Source organism: Xenia sp. Carnegie-2017, unplaced genomic scaffold (genome assembly GCF_021976095.1).
Source record: "Xenia sp. Carnegie-2017 unplaced genomic scaffold, XeniaSp_v1 HiC_scaffold_24, whole genome shotgun sequence".
Lineage (NCBI taxonomy): Eukaryota > Metazoa > Cnidaria > Anthozoa > Malacalcyonacea > Xeniidae > Xenia > Xenia sp. Carnegie-2017.
In genome coordinates, this window is record NW_025813487.1 from 1464453 (window position 1) to 1480852 (window position 16400).

Consider the following 16400-nt stretch of genomic DNA (forward strand, 5'->3'; position numbering starts at 1 on the left):
TTGCAGGAACGATGTCTCTTTCAAGGGAAGGAGCTATTTTTTATATATATATATGAAGTTAATCATGTATTGAAACTAAAAGTTTTGTCAAATTTTCGTAGATTCTTTACAATACGACAATATGAAATTGAAGGTCTGTTGTGCCGATCGGTGCTTAGTACCTATTACATCATACATCTCTTGATCTTTGACCCTGGAATTTCGGAAAAACAGTTTCGCCATTTTCATTTGGACAATTTTTGGCCTTTATTCTTTTCAATTTTTTTTTAAAATTTATACTGGGGCCTTTTGCACGAAGCCTGGATAGCGTTATCCATTGGATAGTAGTTTTTTAAATTTATACTGGAGCCTGTTGCATGAAGCCTGGATAGCGTTATCCATTGGATAGTAGTTTTTTAAATTTATACTGGAGCCTGTTGCACGAAGCGTGGATAGCGTTATCCATTGGATAGTAGTTTTTTAAATTTATACTGGAGCCTGTTGCATGAAGCGTGATAGCGTTATCCATTGGATAGTAGTTTTTAAATTTATACTGGAGCCTGTTGCATGAAGCGTGGATAGCGTTATCCATTGGATAGTAGTTTTTTAAATTTATACTGGAGCCTGTTGCACGAAGCGTGGATAGCGTTATCCATTGGATAGTAGTTTTTTAAATTTATACTGAAGTCTGTTGCATGAAGCGTGGATAGCGTTATCCATTGGATAGTAGTTTTTTAAATTTATACTGGAGCCTGTTGCATGAAGCGTGGATAGCGTTATCCATTGGATAGTAGTTTTTTAAATTTATACTGGAGCCTGTTGCATGAAGCGTAGATAGCGTTATCCATTGGATAGTAGTTTTTTAAATTTATACTGGAGCCTGTTGCATGAAGCGTGGATAGCGTTATCCATTGGATAGTAGTTTTTTAAATTTATACTGGAGCCTGTTGCACGAAGCGTGGATAGCGTTATCCATTGGATAGTACTTTTTTAAATTTATACTGGAGCCTGTTGCACGAAGCGTGGATAGCGTTATCCATTGGATAGTAGTTTTTTAAATTTATACTGGAGCCTGTTGCATGAAGCGTAGATAGCGTTATCCATTGGATAGTAGTTTTTTAAATTTATACTGGAGCCTGTTGCACGAAGCGTGGATAGCGTTATCCATTGGATAGTAGTTTTTTAAATTTATACTGGAGCCTGTTGCATGAAGCGTAGATAGCGTTATCCATTGGATAGTAGTTTTTTAAATTTATACTGTAGCCTGTTGCACGAAGCGTGGATAGCGTTATCCATTGGATAGTAGTTTTTTAAATTTGTGAATGTGCATGGTTATATTTTGTTTATGATGATGAAACTTTGCAATTCTAGAACCAATATTGTATATTATTTATTGTCCTGTTCGAATCGTTGATTTTTCCCTTTAAAGATATTTTTGAAGCGCTCAAAAACGTTGCTACTCTGTTCAATAATGATAGCGTTATTCGACGTTCGTGCAACTGATCTCTTCGCCGGTAATTTATTGGTAAAGTCTCTGCAAAAATATAAATCTGGTGAGAACCATATATGGCAATGAACATGATTGTTGTCTACATTTCAGCTGTATCCAGTTACAAGTGCGGAAGTAAATCAGAATGATCTCGTGATGAGCCCATCCCATGCATTTCAATGATGTGTACATTACAATACGATTAAAGACAAAATTGAAGAAATATTTCAATATAAAACTGTGACTTTACGTTGTGGAACGAAATAATAAGTGTGGAAAAGAAGAAATAGTCGCTTTGGTCATATTTGGTGAGTAAAAATGTGTAAAACATTGATTTTAAAGCCGTATTGTTTAGCTACTCGTTGTATTGTATCAAAGGTTTGACTAAATGGCAGAATACTCGTTCACTTGGATTTATTGACTGTGCATCAACATTTTCAGTAGATACACAGATGATATTATGCCGTATATAAGACGATTCTAACTTCTGAGAAAAGAAAAATCAACGTGAAACGAAACTATAAGATGAATAGCGCTACATCTATTGGACAATACGATAATATATATTTATGCTTAGTTTATCAAATTGCGTTTCATCATATAAACACAAATGATCTGTTTATCAATCAAAACGACTATATTTTATTATTTAAATCAACCACGAACGATTTGCATCAATTATACATTACCACATTGATAGATAATTATAGATTTATAGTGCCATTGTCGCACAACCTAAGCTTTCTGTTGTGCGGGATGCTAAATCACGATTCTTTTGAGACAAACGTTGGTTCATTACCACGAGCATTAAAATCAAAAAATGCTTATCCAATTCGTCTTTTTAAGACTTCAACTCAATGCGTTACAATGCATTAATCAAATGCGTCGATAAAATGCGACCATCAAAATGCATATTGAAACAACCAGAAACAGCGTTTGCAGCCTCTATATATACTAAACATTCAACAAGATAAAATTACAAAGTTTCCTCTTTGCGACGATTGGAAAGAAAGTCTTCCTCAGCAACTCAATGCTTTAAACTTCCCATGACAAATGCATGTGCGTAATTTAACGTAAATAGTTCCCATTTTACCATGCTCTTACTTCTTTAGTAATGTTCGTGCTTACAGAAAGAGAAAGATACTTCACTTGTTTTGATTATTATGAAAATTTCTTCCCGTATACTATTTTATACTGATAAGTTTTACATCGTCCATATTATTATTGATAAATTGATAAATATTACGACAAGCCAGGTCACTTGGCCAGAAAAACTGTCTGTTGCACATTTCTTTTGCTGTTTTTCACTTTTTCCAATTTTTATGAGCACAAAACGGTTAAAGCCACAAAGAATTCAATATAATTTATGTATTTTTTTAATGATCCTTTTATTCGTTTGAAAATGACTGACTCAAGTAGTACCAACTATTGTCTGACTATATCACCACAATCCCTTGCCCTCAAACAAAAACGTCAGTGTGAAACGTTATGAAAACAATTGACAAAACTGAGACAAGACTCAAACACCTTAAACGAATATGATAAGATAATCAAAGAGAGCATTTAGAATCCGGAATAATAGAGAAAGTGGTTGAATTAGAGAACCAGAGTATAAATATAATATATTAATCCTAACACAGTTTTTAATATGTTTATGAAAAACATGTGACTTAGACGAGATTTGAACTCGCACCTTCGAGTCCGCCGCTCTACCTGTTGAGCTACCAAGCCCACAGAGATTGGAGACGAGTCAAATCTCTTAAAACTGCGTATGGACGAGAGATTCTCACCATATTTCTCGGCAGCGTGTTTCGACTTTATTCCAAAGCCATCATCATAGTATAAATATAATATATTAATCCTATTGTTTTTTCATGTGCATATTAAAAACCGTGTTAGGATTAATATATTATATTTATACTCTGATGATGGCTTTGGAATAGAGAAACCAGAGAGAGTACATTATTTACCACACCACGCAGTTGTCAGAAAAGAAGCAAAAAGTACCAAGGTTAGAGTGGTGTACAATGCATCTTGCAAGGAGAGTAAGAATAGTGCGTCTTTGAATGATCGAAAAAAGTGTTGTTGAATGGAGGATTTTGGTTGCGAAAATGGTTGAGTAATAGCGTGAAAGTTCGTAAAATGATCGCACGGGAAGAGGATGAGTCTGTTATAAAGTTCGTAAAATGATCGCACGGGAAGAGGATGAGTCTGTTATAAAGTTCGTAAAATGATCGCACGGGAAGAGGGTGAGTCTGTTATAAAGTTCGTAAAATGATCGCACGGGAAGAGGATGAGTCTGTTATAAAGTTCGTAAAATGATCGCACGGGAAGAGGATGAGTCTGTTATAAAGTTCGTGAAATGATCGCACGGGAAGAGGGTGAGTCTGTTATAAAGTTCGTAAAATGATCGCACGGGAAGAGGGTGAGTCTGTTATAAAGTTCGTAAAATGATCGCACGGGAAGAGGGTGAGTCTGTTATAAAGTTCGTAAAATGATCGCACGGGAAGAGGATGAGTGTGTTATAAAGTTCGTAAAATGATCGCACGGGAAGAGGATGAGTCTGTTATAAAGTTCGTAAAATGATCGCACGGGAAGAGGATGAGTCTGTTATAAAGTTCGTAAAATGATCGCACGGGAAGAGGATGAGTCTGTTATAAAGTTCGTAAAATGATCGCACGGGAAGAGGATGAGTCTGTTATAAAGTTCGTAAAATGATCGCACGGGAAGAGGATGAGTCTGTTATAAAGTTCGTAAAATGATCGCACGGAAGAGGGTGAGTCTGTTATAAAGTTCGTAAAATGATCGCACGGGAAGAGGGTGAGTCTGTTATAAAGTTCGTAAAATGATCGCACGGGAAGAGGATGAGTCTGTTATAAAGTTAGTAAAATGATCGCACGGGAAGAGGGTGAGTCTGTTATAAAGTTCGTAAAATGATCGCACGGGAAGAGGGTGAGTCTGTTATAAAGTTCGTAAAATGATCGCACGGGAAGAGGATGAGTCTGTTATAAAGTTCGTAAAATGATCTCACGGGAAGAGGGTGAGTCTGTTATAAAGTTCGTAAAATGATCGCACTGGAAGAGGGTGAGTCTGTTATAAAGTTCGTAAAATGATCGCACGGGAAGAGGATGAGTCTGTTATAAAGTTCGTAAAATGATCGCACGGGAAGAGGATGAGTCTGTTATAAAGTTAGTAAAATGATCGCACGGGAAGAGGATGAGTCTGTTATAAAGTTCGTGAAATGATCGCACGGGAAGAGGGTGAGTATGTTATAAAGTTCGTAAAATGATCTCACGGGAAGAGGTGAGTCTGTTATAAAGTTCGTAAAATGATCGCACGGGAAGAGGTGAGTCTTTTATAAAGTTCGTAAAATGATCTCACGGGAAGAGGATGAGTCTGTTATAAAGTTCGTAAAATGATCTCACGGGAGGAGGGTGAGTGTGTTATAAAGTTCGTAAAATGATCTCACGGGAAGAGGGTGAGTCTGTTATAAAGTTCGTAAAATGATCGCACGGGAAGAGGGTGAGTTATAAAGTTCGTAAAATGATCTCACGGGAAGAGGATGAGTCTGTTATAAAGTTCGTGAAATGATCTCACGGGAGGAGGATGAGTATGTTATAAAGTTCGTGAAATGATCTCACGGGAAGAGGGTGAGTCTGTTATAAAGTTCGTAAAATGATCTCACGGGAAGAGGGTGAGTCTGTTATAAAGTTCGTAAAATGATCGCACGGGAAGAGGATGAGTATGTTATAAAGTTCGAAATGATCGCACGGAAGAGGGTGAGTCTGTTATAAAGTTCGTAAAATGATCTCACGGGAAGAGATTGAGTCTGTTATAAAGTTCGTAAAATGATCCTTTGGGAAGAGGGTGAGTCTGTTATAAAGTTCGTAAAATGATCTCACGGGAAGAGGATGAGTCTGTTATAAAGTTCGTGAAATGATCTCACGGGAAGAGGGTGAGTCTGTTATAAAGTTCGTAAAATGATCGCTTTTGGGAAGACAGTGAGTCTGTTATAAAGTTCGTAAAATGATCGCGGGAAGAGGATGAGTCTGTTATAAAGTTCGTAAAATGATCGCACGGGAAGAGGGTGAGTCTGTTATAAAGTTCGTAAAATAATCGCACGTGAAGAGGGTGAGTCTGTTATAAAGTTAGTAAAATGATCGCACGGGAAGAGGATGAGTCTGTTATAAAGTTCGTAAAATGATCCACGGGAAGAGGATGAGTCTGTTATAAAGTTCGTAAATGATCTCACGGGAAGAGGGTGAGTCTGTTATAAAGTTCGTAAAATGATCGCACGGAAGAGGGTGAGTCTGTTATAAAGTTCGTAAAATGATCTCACGGGAAGAGGGTGAGTGTGTTATAAAGTTCGTAAAATAATCGCACGGGAAGCGGATGAGTCTGTTATAAAGTTCGTAAAATGATCGCACGGGAAGAGGGTGAGTATGTTATAAAGTTCGTAAAATGATCGCACGGGAAGAGGATGAGTCTGTTATAAAGTTCGTAAAATGATCGCACGGGAAGAGGTGAGTATGTTATAAAGTTCGTAAAATGATCGCACGGGAAGAGGGTGAGTCTGTTATAAAGTTCGTAAAAATGATCGCTTTTGGAAGAGGATGAGTCTGTTATAAAGTTCGTAAAATGATCTCACGGGAAGAGGGTGAGTCTGTTATAAAGTTCGTAAAATGATCTCACGGGAAGAGGGTGAGTGTTATAAAGTTCGTAAAATAATCTCACGGGAAGAGGGTGAGTGTGTTATAAAGTTCGTAAAATGATCGCACGGGAAGAGGATGAGTCTGTTATAAAGTTCGTAAAATGATCTCACGGGAAGAGGATGAGTCTGTTATAAAGTTCGTAAAATGATCGCACGGGAAGAGGATGAGTCTGTTATAAAGTTCGTAAAATGATCTCACGGGAAGAGGTGAGTCTGTTATAAAGTTCGTAAAATGATCTCACGGGAAGAGGGTGAGTGTGTTATAAAGTTCGTAAAATGATCGCACGGGAAGAGGGTGAGTGTGTTATAAAGTTCGTAAAATGATCGCACGGGAAGAGGATGAGTCTGTTATAAAGTTCGTAAAATGATCTCACGGGAAGAGGATGAGTCTGTTATAAAGTTCGTAAAATGATCCACGGAAGAGGATGAGTCTGTTATAAAGTTCGTAAAATGATCTCACGGGAAGAGGTGAGTCTGTTATAAAGTTCGTAAAATGATCTCACGGGAAGAGGTGAGTCTGTTATAAAGTTCGTAAAATGATCGCACGGGAAGAGGATGAGTCTGTTATAAAGTTCGTAAAATGATCGGGAAGGGTGAGTCTGTTATAAAGTTCGTAAAATGATCGCACGGGAAGAGGGTGAGTCTGTTATAAAGTTCGTAAAATGATCGCACGGGAAGAGGATGAGTCTGTTATAAAGTTCGTAAAATGATCTCACGGGAAGAGGATGAGTCTGTTATAAAGTTCGTAAAATGATCCACGGGAAGAGGGTGAGTCTGTTATAAAGTTCGTAAAATGATCTCACGGGAAGAGGGTGAGTCTGTTATAAAGTTCGTAAAATGATCGCACGGGAAGAGGATGAGTCTGTTATAAAGTTCGTAAAATGATCTCACGGGAAGAGGTGAGTCTGTTATAAAGTTCGTAAAATGATCGCACGGGAAGAGGGTGAGTCTGTTATAAAGTTCGTAAAATGATCGCACGGGAAGAGGATGAGTCTGTTATAAAGTTCGTAAAATGATCGCACGGGAAGAGGGTGAGTCTGTTATAAAGTTCGTAAAATGATCGCACTGGAAGAGGTGAGTCTGTTATAAAGTTCGTAAAATGATCGCACGGGAAGAGGGTGAGTCTGTTATAAAGTTCGTAAAATGATCTCACGGGAAGAGGGTGAGTCTGTTATAAAGTTCGTAAAATGATCTCACGGGAAGAGGGTGAGTCTGTTATAAAGTTCGTAAAATGATCTCACGGGAAGAGGGTGAGTCTGTTATAAAGTTCGTAAAATGATCTCACGGGAAGAGGGTGAGTCTGTTATAAAGTTCGTAAAATGATCGCAAGGGAAGAGGGTGAGTGTGTTATAAAGTTCGTAAAATGATCGCACTGGAAGAGGGTGAGTCTGTTATAAAGTTCGTAAAATGATCGCACGGGAAGAGGGTGAGTCTGTTATAAAGTTCGTAAAATGATCTCACGGGAAGAGGGTGAGTCTGTTATAAAGTTCGTAAAATGATCGCACGGGAAGAGGGTGAGTGTGTTATAAAGTTCGTAAAATGATCGCACGGGAAGAGGATGAGTCTGTTATAAAGTTCGTAAAATGATCGCACGGGAAGAGGGTGAGTCTGTTATAAAGTTCGTAAAATGATCGCACGGGAAGAGGGTGAGTCTGTTATAAAGTTCGTAAAATGATCTCACGGGAAGAGGATGAGTCTGTTATAAAGTTCGTAAAATGATCGCACGGGAAGAGGGTGAGTCTGTTATAAAGTTCGTAAAATGATCTCACGGGAAGAGGGTGAGTCTGTTATAAAGTTCGTAAAATGATCTCACGGGAAGAGGGTGAGTCTGTTATAAAGTTCGTAAAATGATCGCACGGGAAGAGGTGAGTCTGTTATAAAGTTCGTAAAATGATCTCACGGGAAGAGGGTGAGTCTGTTATAAAGTTCGTAAAATGATCGCACGGGAAGAGGGTGAGTCTGTTATAAAGTTCGTAAAATGATCGCACGGGAAGAGGGTGAGTCTGTTATAAAGTTCGTAAAATGATCGCACGGGAGGAGAGGATGAGTCTGTTATAAAGTTCGTAAAATGATCGCACGGGAAGAGGATGAGTCTGTTGTAAAGTTCGTAAAATGATCGCAAGGGAAGAGGGTGAGTGTGTTATAAAGTTCGTAAAATGATCGCACTGGAAGAGGGTGAGTCTGTTATAAAGTTCGTAAAATGATCCTTGGGGAAGAGGGTGAGTCTGTTATAAAGTTCGTAAAATGATCCTTTGGGAGGAGGATAGTCTGTTATAAAGTTCGTAAAATGATCTTTGGGAAGAGGATGAGTCTGTTATAAAGTTCGTAAAATGATCTCACGGGAAGAGGATGAGTGTGTTATAAGTTCGTAAAATGATCGCTGAGGAAGAGGTGAGTCTGTTATAAAGAATTCGTAAAATGATCTCACGGGAGAGGATGAGTCTGTTATAAAGTTCGTAAAATGATCTTTTGGGAAAGAGGGTGAGTGTGTTATAAATTTCATAAAATGATCGCACGGGAAGAGGGTGAGTGTTATAAAGTTCGTAAAATGATCACACGGGAAGAGGGTGAGTGTGTTATAAAGTTCATAAATGATCACTTGGGAAGAGGGTGAGTGTGTTATAAAGTTCGTAAAATGATCGCATGGGAAGAGGTGAGTCTGTTATAAGAGTTCGTAAAATGATCTCACGGGAAGAGGGTGAGTCTGTTATAAAGTTCGTAAAATGATCAAAGGAAGGGTGAGTGTGTTATAAAGTTCGTGAAAATGATCGGGGAAGAGGATGAGTGTGTTATAAAGTTCGTAAAATGATCGCTTGGGAAGAGGGTGAGTGTTATAAAGTTCGTAAAATGATCGCAAGGGAAGAGGGTGAGTGTGTTATAAAGTTCGTAAAATGATCGCAAAGGGAAGAGGGTAATGTGTTATAAAGTTCGTAAAATGATCGCGGAAGAGGGTGATTCTGTTATAAAGTTCGTAAAATGATCTCACGGGAAGGGTGAGTCTGTTATAAAGTTCGTAAAATGATCTCACGGGAAGAGGGTGAGTCTGTTATAAAGTTCGTAAAATGATCTCACGGGAAGAGGTGAGTCTGTTATAAAGTTCGTAAAATGATGTCACGGAAGAGGTGAGTCTGTTATAAAGTTCGTAAAATGATCTAAGGGAAGAGGGTGAGTGTGTTATAAAGTTCGTAAAATGATCGCACGGGAAGAGAATTGAGTCTGTTATAAAGTTCGTAAAATGATCACAGGAAGAGGGTGAGTGTGTTATAAAGTTCGTAAAATGATCGCAAGGGAAATAGGATGAGTCTGTTATAAAGTTCGTAAAATGATCTCACGGGAAGAGGGTGAGTCTGTTATAAAGTTCGTAAAATGATCTCAAAGGGAAGAGGTGAGTCTGTTATAAAGTTCGTAAAATGATCTCACGGGAAGAGGTGAGTCTGTTATAAAGTTCGTAAAATGATCTTTTGGGAAGAGGGTGAGTCTGTTATAAAGTTCGTAAAATGATCTCACGGGAAGAGGGTGAGTCTGTTATAAAGTTCGTAAAATGATCGCACGGGAAGAGGGTGAGTGTGTTATAAAGTTCGTAAAATGATCGCACGGGAAGAAGGTGAGTCTGTTATAAAGTTCGTAAAATGATCGCACAGGAAGAGGATGAGTCTGTTATAAAGTTCGTAAAATGATCTCACGGGAAGAGGGTGAGTGTGTTATAAAGTTCGTAAAATGATCTCACGGGAAGAGGATGAGTCTGTTATAAAGTTCGTAAAATGATCTCACGGGAAGAGGGTGAGTCTGTTATAAAGTTCGTAAAATGATCTCACGGGAAGAGGGTGAGTCTGTTATAAAGTTCGTAAAATGATCTCACGGGAAGAGGATGAGTCTGTTATAAAGTTCGTAAAATGATCTCACGGGAAGAGGGTGAGTCTGTTATAAAGTTCGTAAAATGATCTCACGGGAAGAGGATGAGTCTGTTATAAAGTTCGTAAAATGATCTCACGGGAAGAGGGTGAGTCTGTTATAAAGTTCGTAAAATGATCTCATGGGAAGAGGGTGAGTGTGTTATAAAGTTCGTAAAATGATCTCACGGGAAGAGGGTGAGTCTGTTATAAAGTTCGTAAAATGATCTCACGGGAAGAGGGTGAGTCTGTTATAAATTCTCTTTCACAAGCCGAAGAAGACTCTTTTGCGAAAAGCACTTTTGGAGCTAACAATAAGACGAAATTTGAAAGGATTCTAGGCCTTCCATGGAATTTTCATTATGATACTTTTCATTTTGAAATACGCCAAATTGCATCAAAGGTAGTGGGGTTCAAGCCGACTTGGCGTATCATCTTAAGTATTTTAGCTACTCTTTACGATCCATTAGGAATAGTTAGTCCAATTGTGGTAACAATCAAAATTTTTATCAAGGATATTTGTAAGGAAGGGTTAGACTGGGTTAGTGTTATTAACAGCAATATGTGTAATATAAGGAATGCATGGATAAATGACTTGAACATAATACAAGAGATTGTTGTTAACAGATGTATATATGGAAAAATAGATAAGCCAATGAAATGTATGTTGCATGGATTTTCTGATGCTAGTGTTAAAGCTTATTGTGCTGTAATTTACTGTCTTTGAATTAAATGGTGCCTATATCGAAGACTAGAGTTGCTCCAATGAAGGCACAGACGATTCCTCGTCTAGAACTTATGTCAGCCTTGATCCAAGACTAATGTCTACTGTTTTGATTGCACTAGGATCAGACGTTCATAACTTGAGATGTAGACAGAGGCCGCGGAACCGGGAGGGCATTGCAAGTGCCCCCCCTTTTGCAACAGGGGAAAATGTGCCCTTTTTCTGGAGTGAAAGTGCCCTTTTTCATGGTATAGAAATGCCCTTGTTTTAGGTAAAATTGGACTGATAAAGTTTTTCTTAGATACAAGTAGCCCCGAGAGTAGAACAAAGTCTGTCGGCATCATGCGAAATCAGCTATAGCTTAGTTTTTGATTTTGATTACCCAGATGGATCAAAAATCGCGTTTGTCGATTGGGGTTGTCTTCGCAGGCGTCCGCCCAGTAACTTAACCAATGAGAAGTCGCAATTTATGATCCACATGAGACTATAAATTCTACGGCAACGCATTGCTCCCGTCGTATTGTCTTTCAGGCCATTGGTCCTACAAAACTGTTGACAATTCATCAATCATAATAATTGAAACTTTTGCGGTTTAAATCACTTCTAATCGAAATCATTATGCCTAGAACTGCTAGGCGAAAACGAGAAAAGGAAAAAGAGCTTGTAGAAACAGCTAAAAGGATGCGAAAACTGACGAGATTTTTTAGTAGTGCTCCAGCAGAGAACGTTGTTGACCAAAACATCGACTCTAGGTCTAATTTGACACTGCCGTCAGCTACAGAAACTCCATCAACGTGTTTATCTCCTCATTCTCACGAATCTGACTCTACATCGTCTTCAGAGATACTAGTCGCGCCGCCGACCGAACCAGTTCACACACCTTCTCAAAACCTAACGTATGCGTTTTTGCCAAGTTCCACGACTACCGCCCTATTGGTAGGACCTATGCAAATTGAGTCAACGGAATGTTTGCTAGGACTCGATTGTACGCGTTTGTGCTGTACAGGCCGACAGCCTTACCATCCTACCCTAGAAGAAATAAAGCACTCGCCTAGAAATAAGCCCAGTACAGCAGGATCGTCGAATGTACGAACTTGTCCGTCTTCCATATTTTTGAATTTTTGAAATATACATGTGTCACATACTGCATGACAAAAGGCACCATTGCCTGTTCTGTAAAAGAGCGATGCGTCAAGACTTTGTTACTTTCAGTCATAATGGTGAAAAGGCTTTTCTCCTAGGACAATTCAGCGACGTTTAATAGCTAAGGACGTTTAATAGCTAAGGACTTTGTTCTCAAAAACGAACGTAGGGTTAGATTTTTTGGGAAATTTTAATAGTAGAGAATACGCATAGCATTCTAAGAATGTCTACCAATATTTCGCAGACTTTGAAACTTAATCATGATTCATGAAGCAATGCATATCTGTAATATACTAAAACAGTAAGCTGCAAACTCACATGCCCTTTTCGGTCAGTGCCCCCCCACTTTTGAGATACTTCCGCGGCCCCTGGATGTAGATTTTGGGTAGATAGTAAGACTGTGTTATGTTGGATTGAAAATAAAGGTGAATGGAAACAATTTGTCAGACATCGCGTTAATGAGATTTTGAAATTGAGCGACAAGCCAAGCTGGGAACATTGCCCAGGGGAACAAAATCCAGCCGATATAGGATAGCGGGATTGCAGCGCGTCTTTGCTTAAGGGAAGCACTTTGTGGTGGAAGGGTCCCCCATGGTTATCAAGTTCGGAAGGTTTTTGGCTAGCTAACTGCATGATCAAAGAGACATCAGAATCGTGCCAAGACATAAGAAAGGCAGTAATGGTAACCCAAGTGACACGAAATGCATGTAGCATTACAAATTTTTTAAATATAGAGCGTTTTGCAAATCTTGGCAAGTTGCTCAGAGTAACTGCATATATTCTACGTTTTATTAACAATTTGCGTGCCGGCAAAGATATGAGTGCGATGAGGAAAGGAACTGTAAAAGCTTTCGAGATAAGAGAGGCAGAAAGGGTGTGGTTGAAGACAGCACAGAATGAGCTTCGTCTGCAGGGAAATTACGACCAATTAGCACGTGAACTTGAAGTTGTAGAAAAGGATGATTTGTTGAGATGTCAGGGAAGGTTGAAAAACGCCGACTTAGATTTAGAAGGTAGAGAGTCAGTAGCATTGCCTAGAGCACATCCACTCACCACTCTGATCGTTAAGGTTTTCATAAGAGAGTTCTACATAGTGGGCTTAGAGTAACTTTGGCTCAGGTTAGAAGGCGGTTTTGGATAACAAAGGGTCGACAGGTCGTAAAGAGTATAATAGGAAAGTGCTTGAAGTGTAGTAGACATGAAGAGAAAGCGTTTCCTAGTCCAGAAGTAGCAAGTTTACCAGAATTTCTAGTACGCCAGGCAGTTCCGTTCGGAAATGTTGGAGTAGATTTTGCAGGACCGTTGTACGTTAAGGAAAAGAAAGAAACATGGAAAGTTTACATTGCGCTTTGGACTTGCTGTGTCACTAGGGCTGTACATTTAGATCTAGTACAAGATTTGTCAACGAACACCTTCATCAAGTGTTTACGCAGATTTATTTCTCGTAGAGGACGTCCAGGTTTGATAGTTTCGGACAACGCGAAAACATTCAAAGCTAGGTTACTTAAGGATTTACGTAACAATGAAGAAGAGCATGGGTACTTAGCACAAAGCCACGTAGAATGGATCTTCAATCTTAAAAAATCCCATTGGTGGGGTGGGTTTTTTGAGCGAATGGTAGGGACAGTAAAGCGAGCGTTGAGGAAAGTTTAAGACAAGCAAAATTGACTTACGACGAACTTCTCACAAATTTGATTGAAATTGAAGGAATTGTTAACTCACGACCGTTGACTTATGACTACGACGAGACCGACGGAGAAGTATTGACACCCTCACACTTGATATTTGGGTATAGATTAGATTCTTTATCTGACGATGTAATATGTACAATGGATAAAGATACAGATGAGGCTAAGAGCCTTCGTAAACCTTACAGATTTATGATTAAGTTGAGAAATCATTTTTGGTATCGATGGAGAAGAGAATATTTAACGAATTTAAGAGAGATTCACAAAGGAAAGGGTAAGGTGAAAGGTTCAATTGCAAAGGTTGGAGACGTTGTGTTAGTTTATGATGAAGGATTAAAGCGTGGCTTTTGGAAGTTAGTTGTTATGGAGAGGTTGGTTAAGGGTAAGGATGGGGTCGTTCGGGGTGCAACTGTTAGAATGGTTGAGAAGGGACGATCAAGGGCTTTAAACAGGCCACTGCAAAAGCTGCATCCCTTGGAAATAAGTGAAGAATGTTTGAATGAGGTTGAGACACGTAAAAATAAGGCTTGTAAAGGTGAATCTAGTCAGGTTGGCGAGGAAGCAAGGCCACGAGTATTTCGTCGAGCCGCAGCGTTGAACTCTCTAAGTAGAAAACCTCAGCAATGCTTGAACCATAAGTGTTCAAGGAGGGGTGTGTGTGGGATATTGCATTCTTTTGAACTTAGCAATAAAATTGTCGTAACTATGTTAGTTTCACTTTAACATTTTTATGTTTTAAGTACGTTTTGTAAGTTCTTTGTTTGTTTAGTTAGTTCTTTTTTGTTGCAACGCGTGAGAACTTGAAACGCAATGAAAGAGTGAGTACTGCTAATGACTTAAAAGGAAAGCTCGACTTATGTTTTGTTGTAATTACCGTTAGTATAAATACATGTAAATAATTAACTCTAATAGATAGTGTAAAAATACTCCAGTGGTGTACTTGTAGCTTGTTTAGCTTGTAAAATAAAAGGTTCAAAACGAAAAGTGTTAGTGAACCAGCTGAGGAGCGCATTCCTCGACAAGGTTCTTGTTTATGTATTTTTATTTCTATAACAATTGTTTTTAGTCAGTGATGTATACTTGGTTATATCACTAGAATGTTCTACATAGATGTCATTAATGTTTTATAATACTGTTTTTTGAAGGCGATCCTGACTCACTCTTCATCTTCGTTCGCTATTTAAAAGTGTTTATGTAACAAAACTTACATGGATAAAAAATTGATGTTACAATAAGGTATGAATTATGATCATCATTTTTAACTGTTATGTATGTGGTCGCGTTCGTTATATTAAATCTTTCATCTTTGTTAGATATGTGACATGTAAAGAACTAAAGCAGGCATAATTTTGTCCACAAGGTCGTCGTATATGAAGTCGTATTTCTAAAATGAAGGTAATTTTTTTAACTGCATTACTGATATAACAATCTTGCTTCTGAAATATTTAGATAAGGTATGACTAAAACTGCATAACAAACCAATGTTTATATCCATTCCAAAACTACATATTAAGTTCAATACCATGACTAAAAGATATGTTTTATTTTTTATTAAAAATCGTCCACTATAAAAATTGAGGTTCGTACGTAAATGAAAGATTGGTTAATAAATAACTTTAAATCAGTGATGAGCTTGATACTTGCCACGTCATGATATAAGATTGTTTTCTTTTCGAATATATTTAAAGTTTAGTTAACACGACAACGTACAGATGTAAAGCAAAGATATAAAGTTAGTATTTCATCTTCAATTATTATTTTTGCCCCCAAAATTTTGTCTAATGACCACCTTCTAGCAAACTTAAACTAGTAAGATGTATAATAACGTTCAAGACGCTTCTTTTGTTGCCGAACAATTACGCCGAAATTTTAAAGTTACAAAAACCGTTTCGTTTTCTCTTGAAATTATTTCTAAGTTTCATTAACAATTGTTAAAATGAGGAAAATCAAAATATTTGACAAATGGTTTCGTTTACTCTGGTGAATCTTTGGAGAAAGCAAATGAATGATATTTTTTGAGTTTCTTTAAATGAATTAATATCTCATATATATTTAAAAATAAATGATTCTTTATGAAACCATGATCAAAAGACAGAAGAAATAACTATTTACGTTGTTTAAAACATTTACAGTTCAAATATCAAACATACATTAGATACATTTGTCGGAAAATTGACGGTCGTAACAACCAGTGGTGTAGCTAGCGGTCCCGCTACTTCCACCCAGCGAGTAGAAATTTCCCAATAAATAATAAATATTCTATTTGGAGATTAGATATACATTATTTTACAAACAATTTGTATTAATATGTTTTATTCGTTCATTTTCACGCTTTTATCCGGTGGCTCGTAATCGTAATTCCGAAAAATCTCAAGATTTGTCTTGTAACCTAGCAACCGCCTTTCCTCGCCCATTTCAATGCATACTGGCGCGATTTCTCCACGTATTCCGCCTATCTTCAGAGGGCGAAACATACAATACAATTGTATATGAGAAGTTTTGAATTCTGGCACTTGGCGCATGCTCAAATCTGCTGTTTTTATAGTCGAACTCCCGCTTTTTTAAATTGGCGGAGATTGTAATTATTCAACCTTTTAATACGAGTACAGCGGTTAATGATTATCAAATTACGAGATCATTGTCGGTATTAATTTTCTATTGTCCTTGCTCTGAAAATGCTACTTTGTATTTGTGTATGACACAATGGCTTCAAGTGCAACTGCGATTTGCTCAATTGATGTTGATTTAGTAAATAGCTTATTAGCTAAACCGTTCT

The 16400-nt window shown here is 38.0% G+C and overlaps 1 protein-coding gene and 3 long non-coding RNA genes across 4 annotated transcripts; all 4 read left to right on the forward strand.

The window, feature by feature from the left end:
• Positions 1-1306: 1306 nt before the first annotated feature.
• On the forward strand, positions 1307-13717 carry LOC124451667. Its single transcript, XR_006950609.1, has 3 exons — positions 1307-1493; positions 1580-1776; positions 13385-13717. It is a non-coding gene; the product is annotated as an uncharacterized LOC124451667 (long non-coding RNA).
• LOC124451669 lies at positions 4789-8938 on the forward strand. Its single transcript, XR_006950611.1, has 3 exons — positions 4789-4814; positions 8484-8543; positions 8849-8938. It is a non-coding gene; the product is annotated as an uncharacterized LOC124451669 (long non-coding RNA).
• On the forward strand, positions 5794-6285 carry LOC124451668. Its single transcript, XR_006950610.1, has 2 exons — positions 5794-5991; positions 6211-6285. It is a non-coding gene; the product is annotated as an uncharacterized LOC124451668 (long non-coding RNA).
• A 48-nt stretch (positions 13718-13765) lies between the features above and the next one.
• LOC124451225 lies at positions 13766-14347 on the forward strand. Its single transcript, XM_047001850.1, has one exon. It carries the CDS (start codon positions 13766-13768, stop codon positions 14345-14347), a length of 582 nt encoding a protein of 193 aa, XP_046857806.1.
• The last annotated feature ends 2053 nt before the right edge of the window (positions 14348-16400 follow it).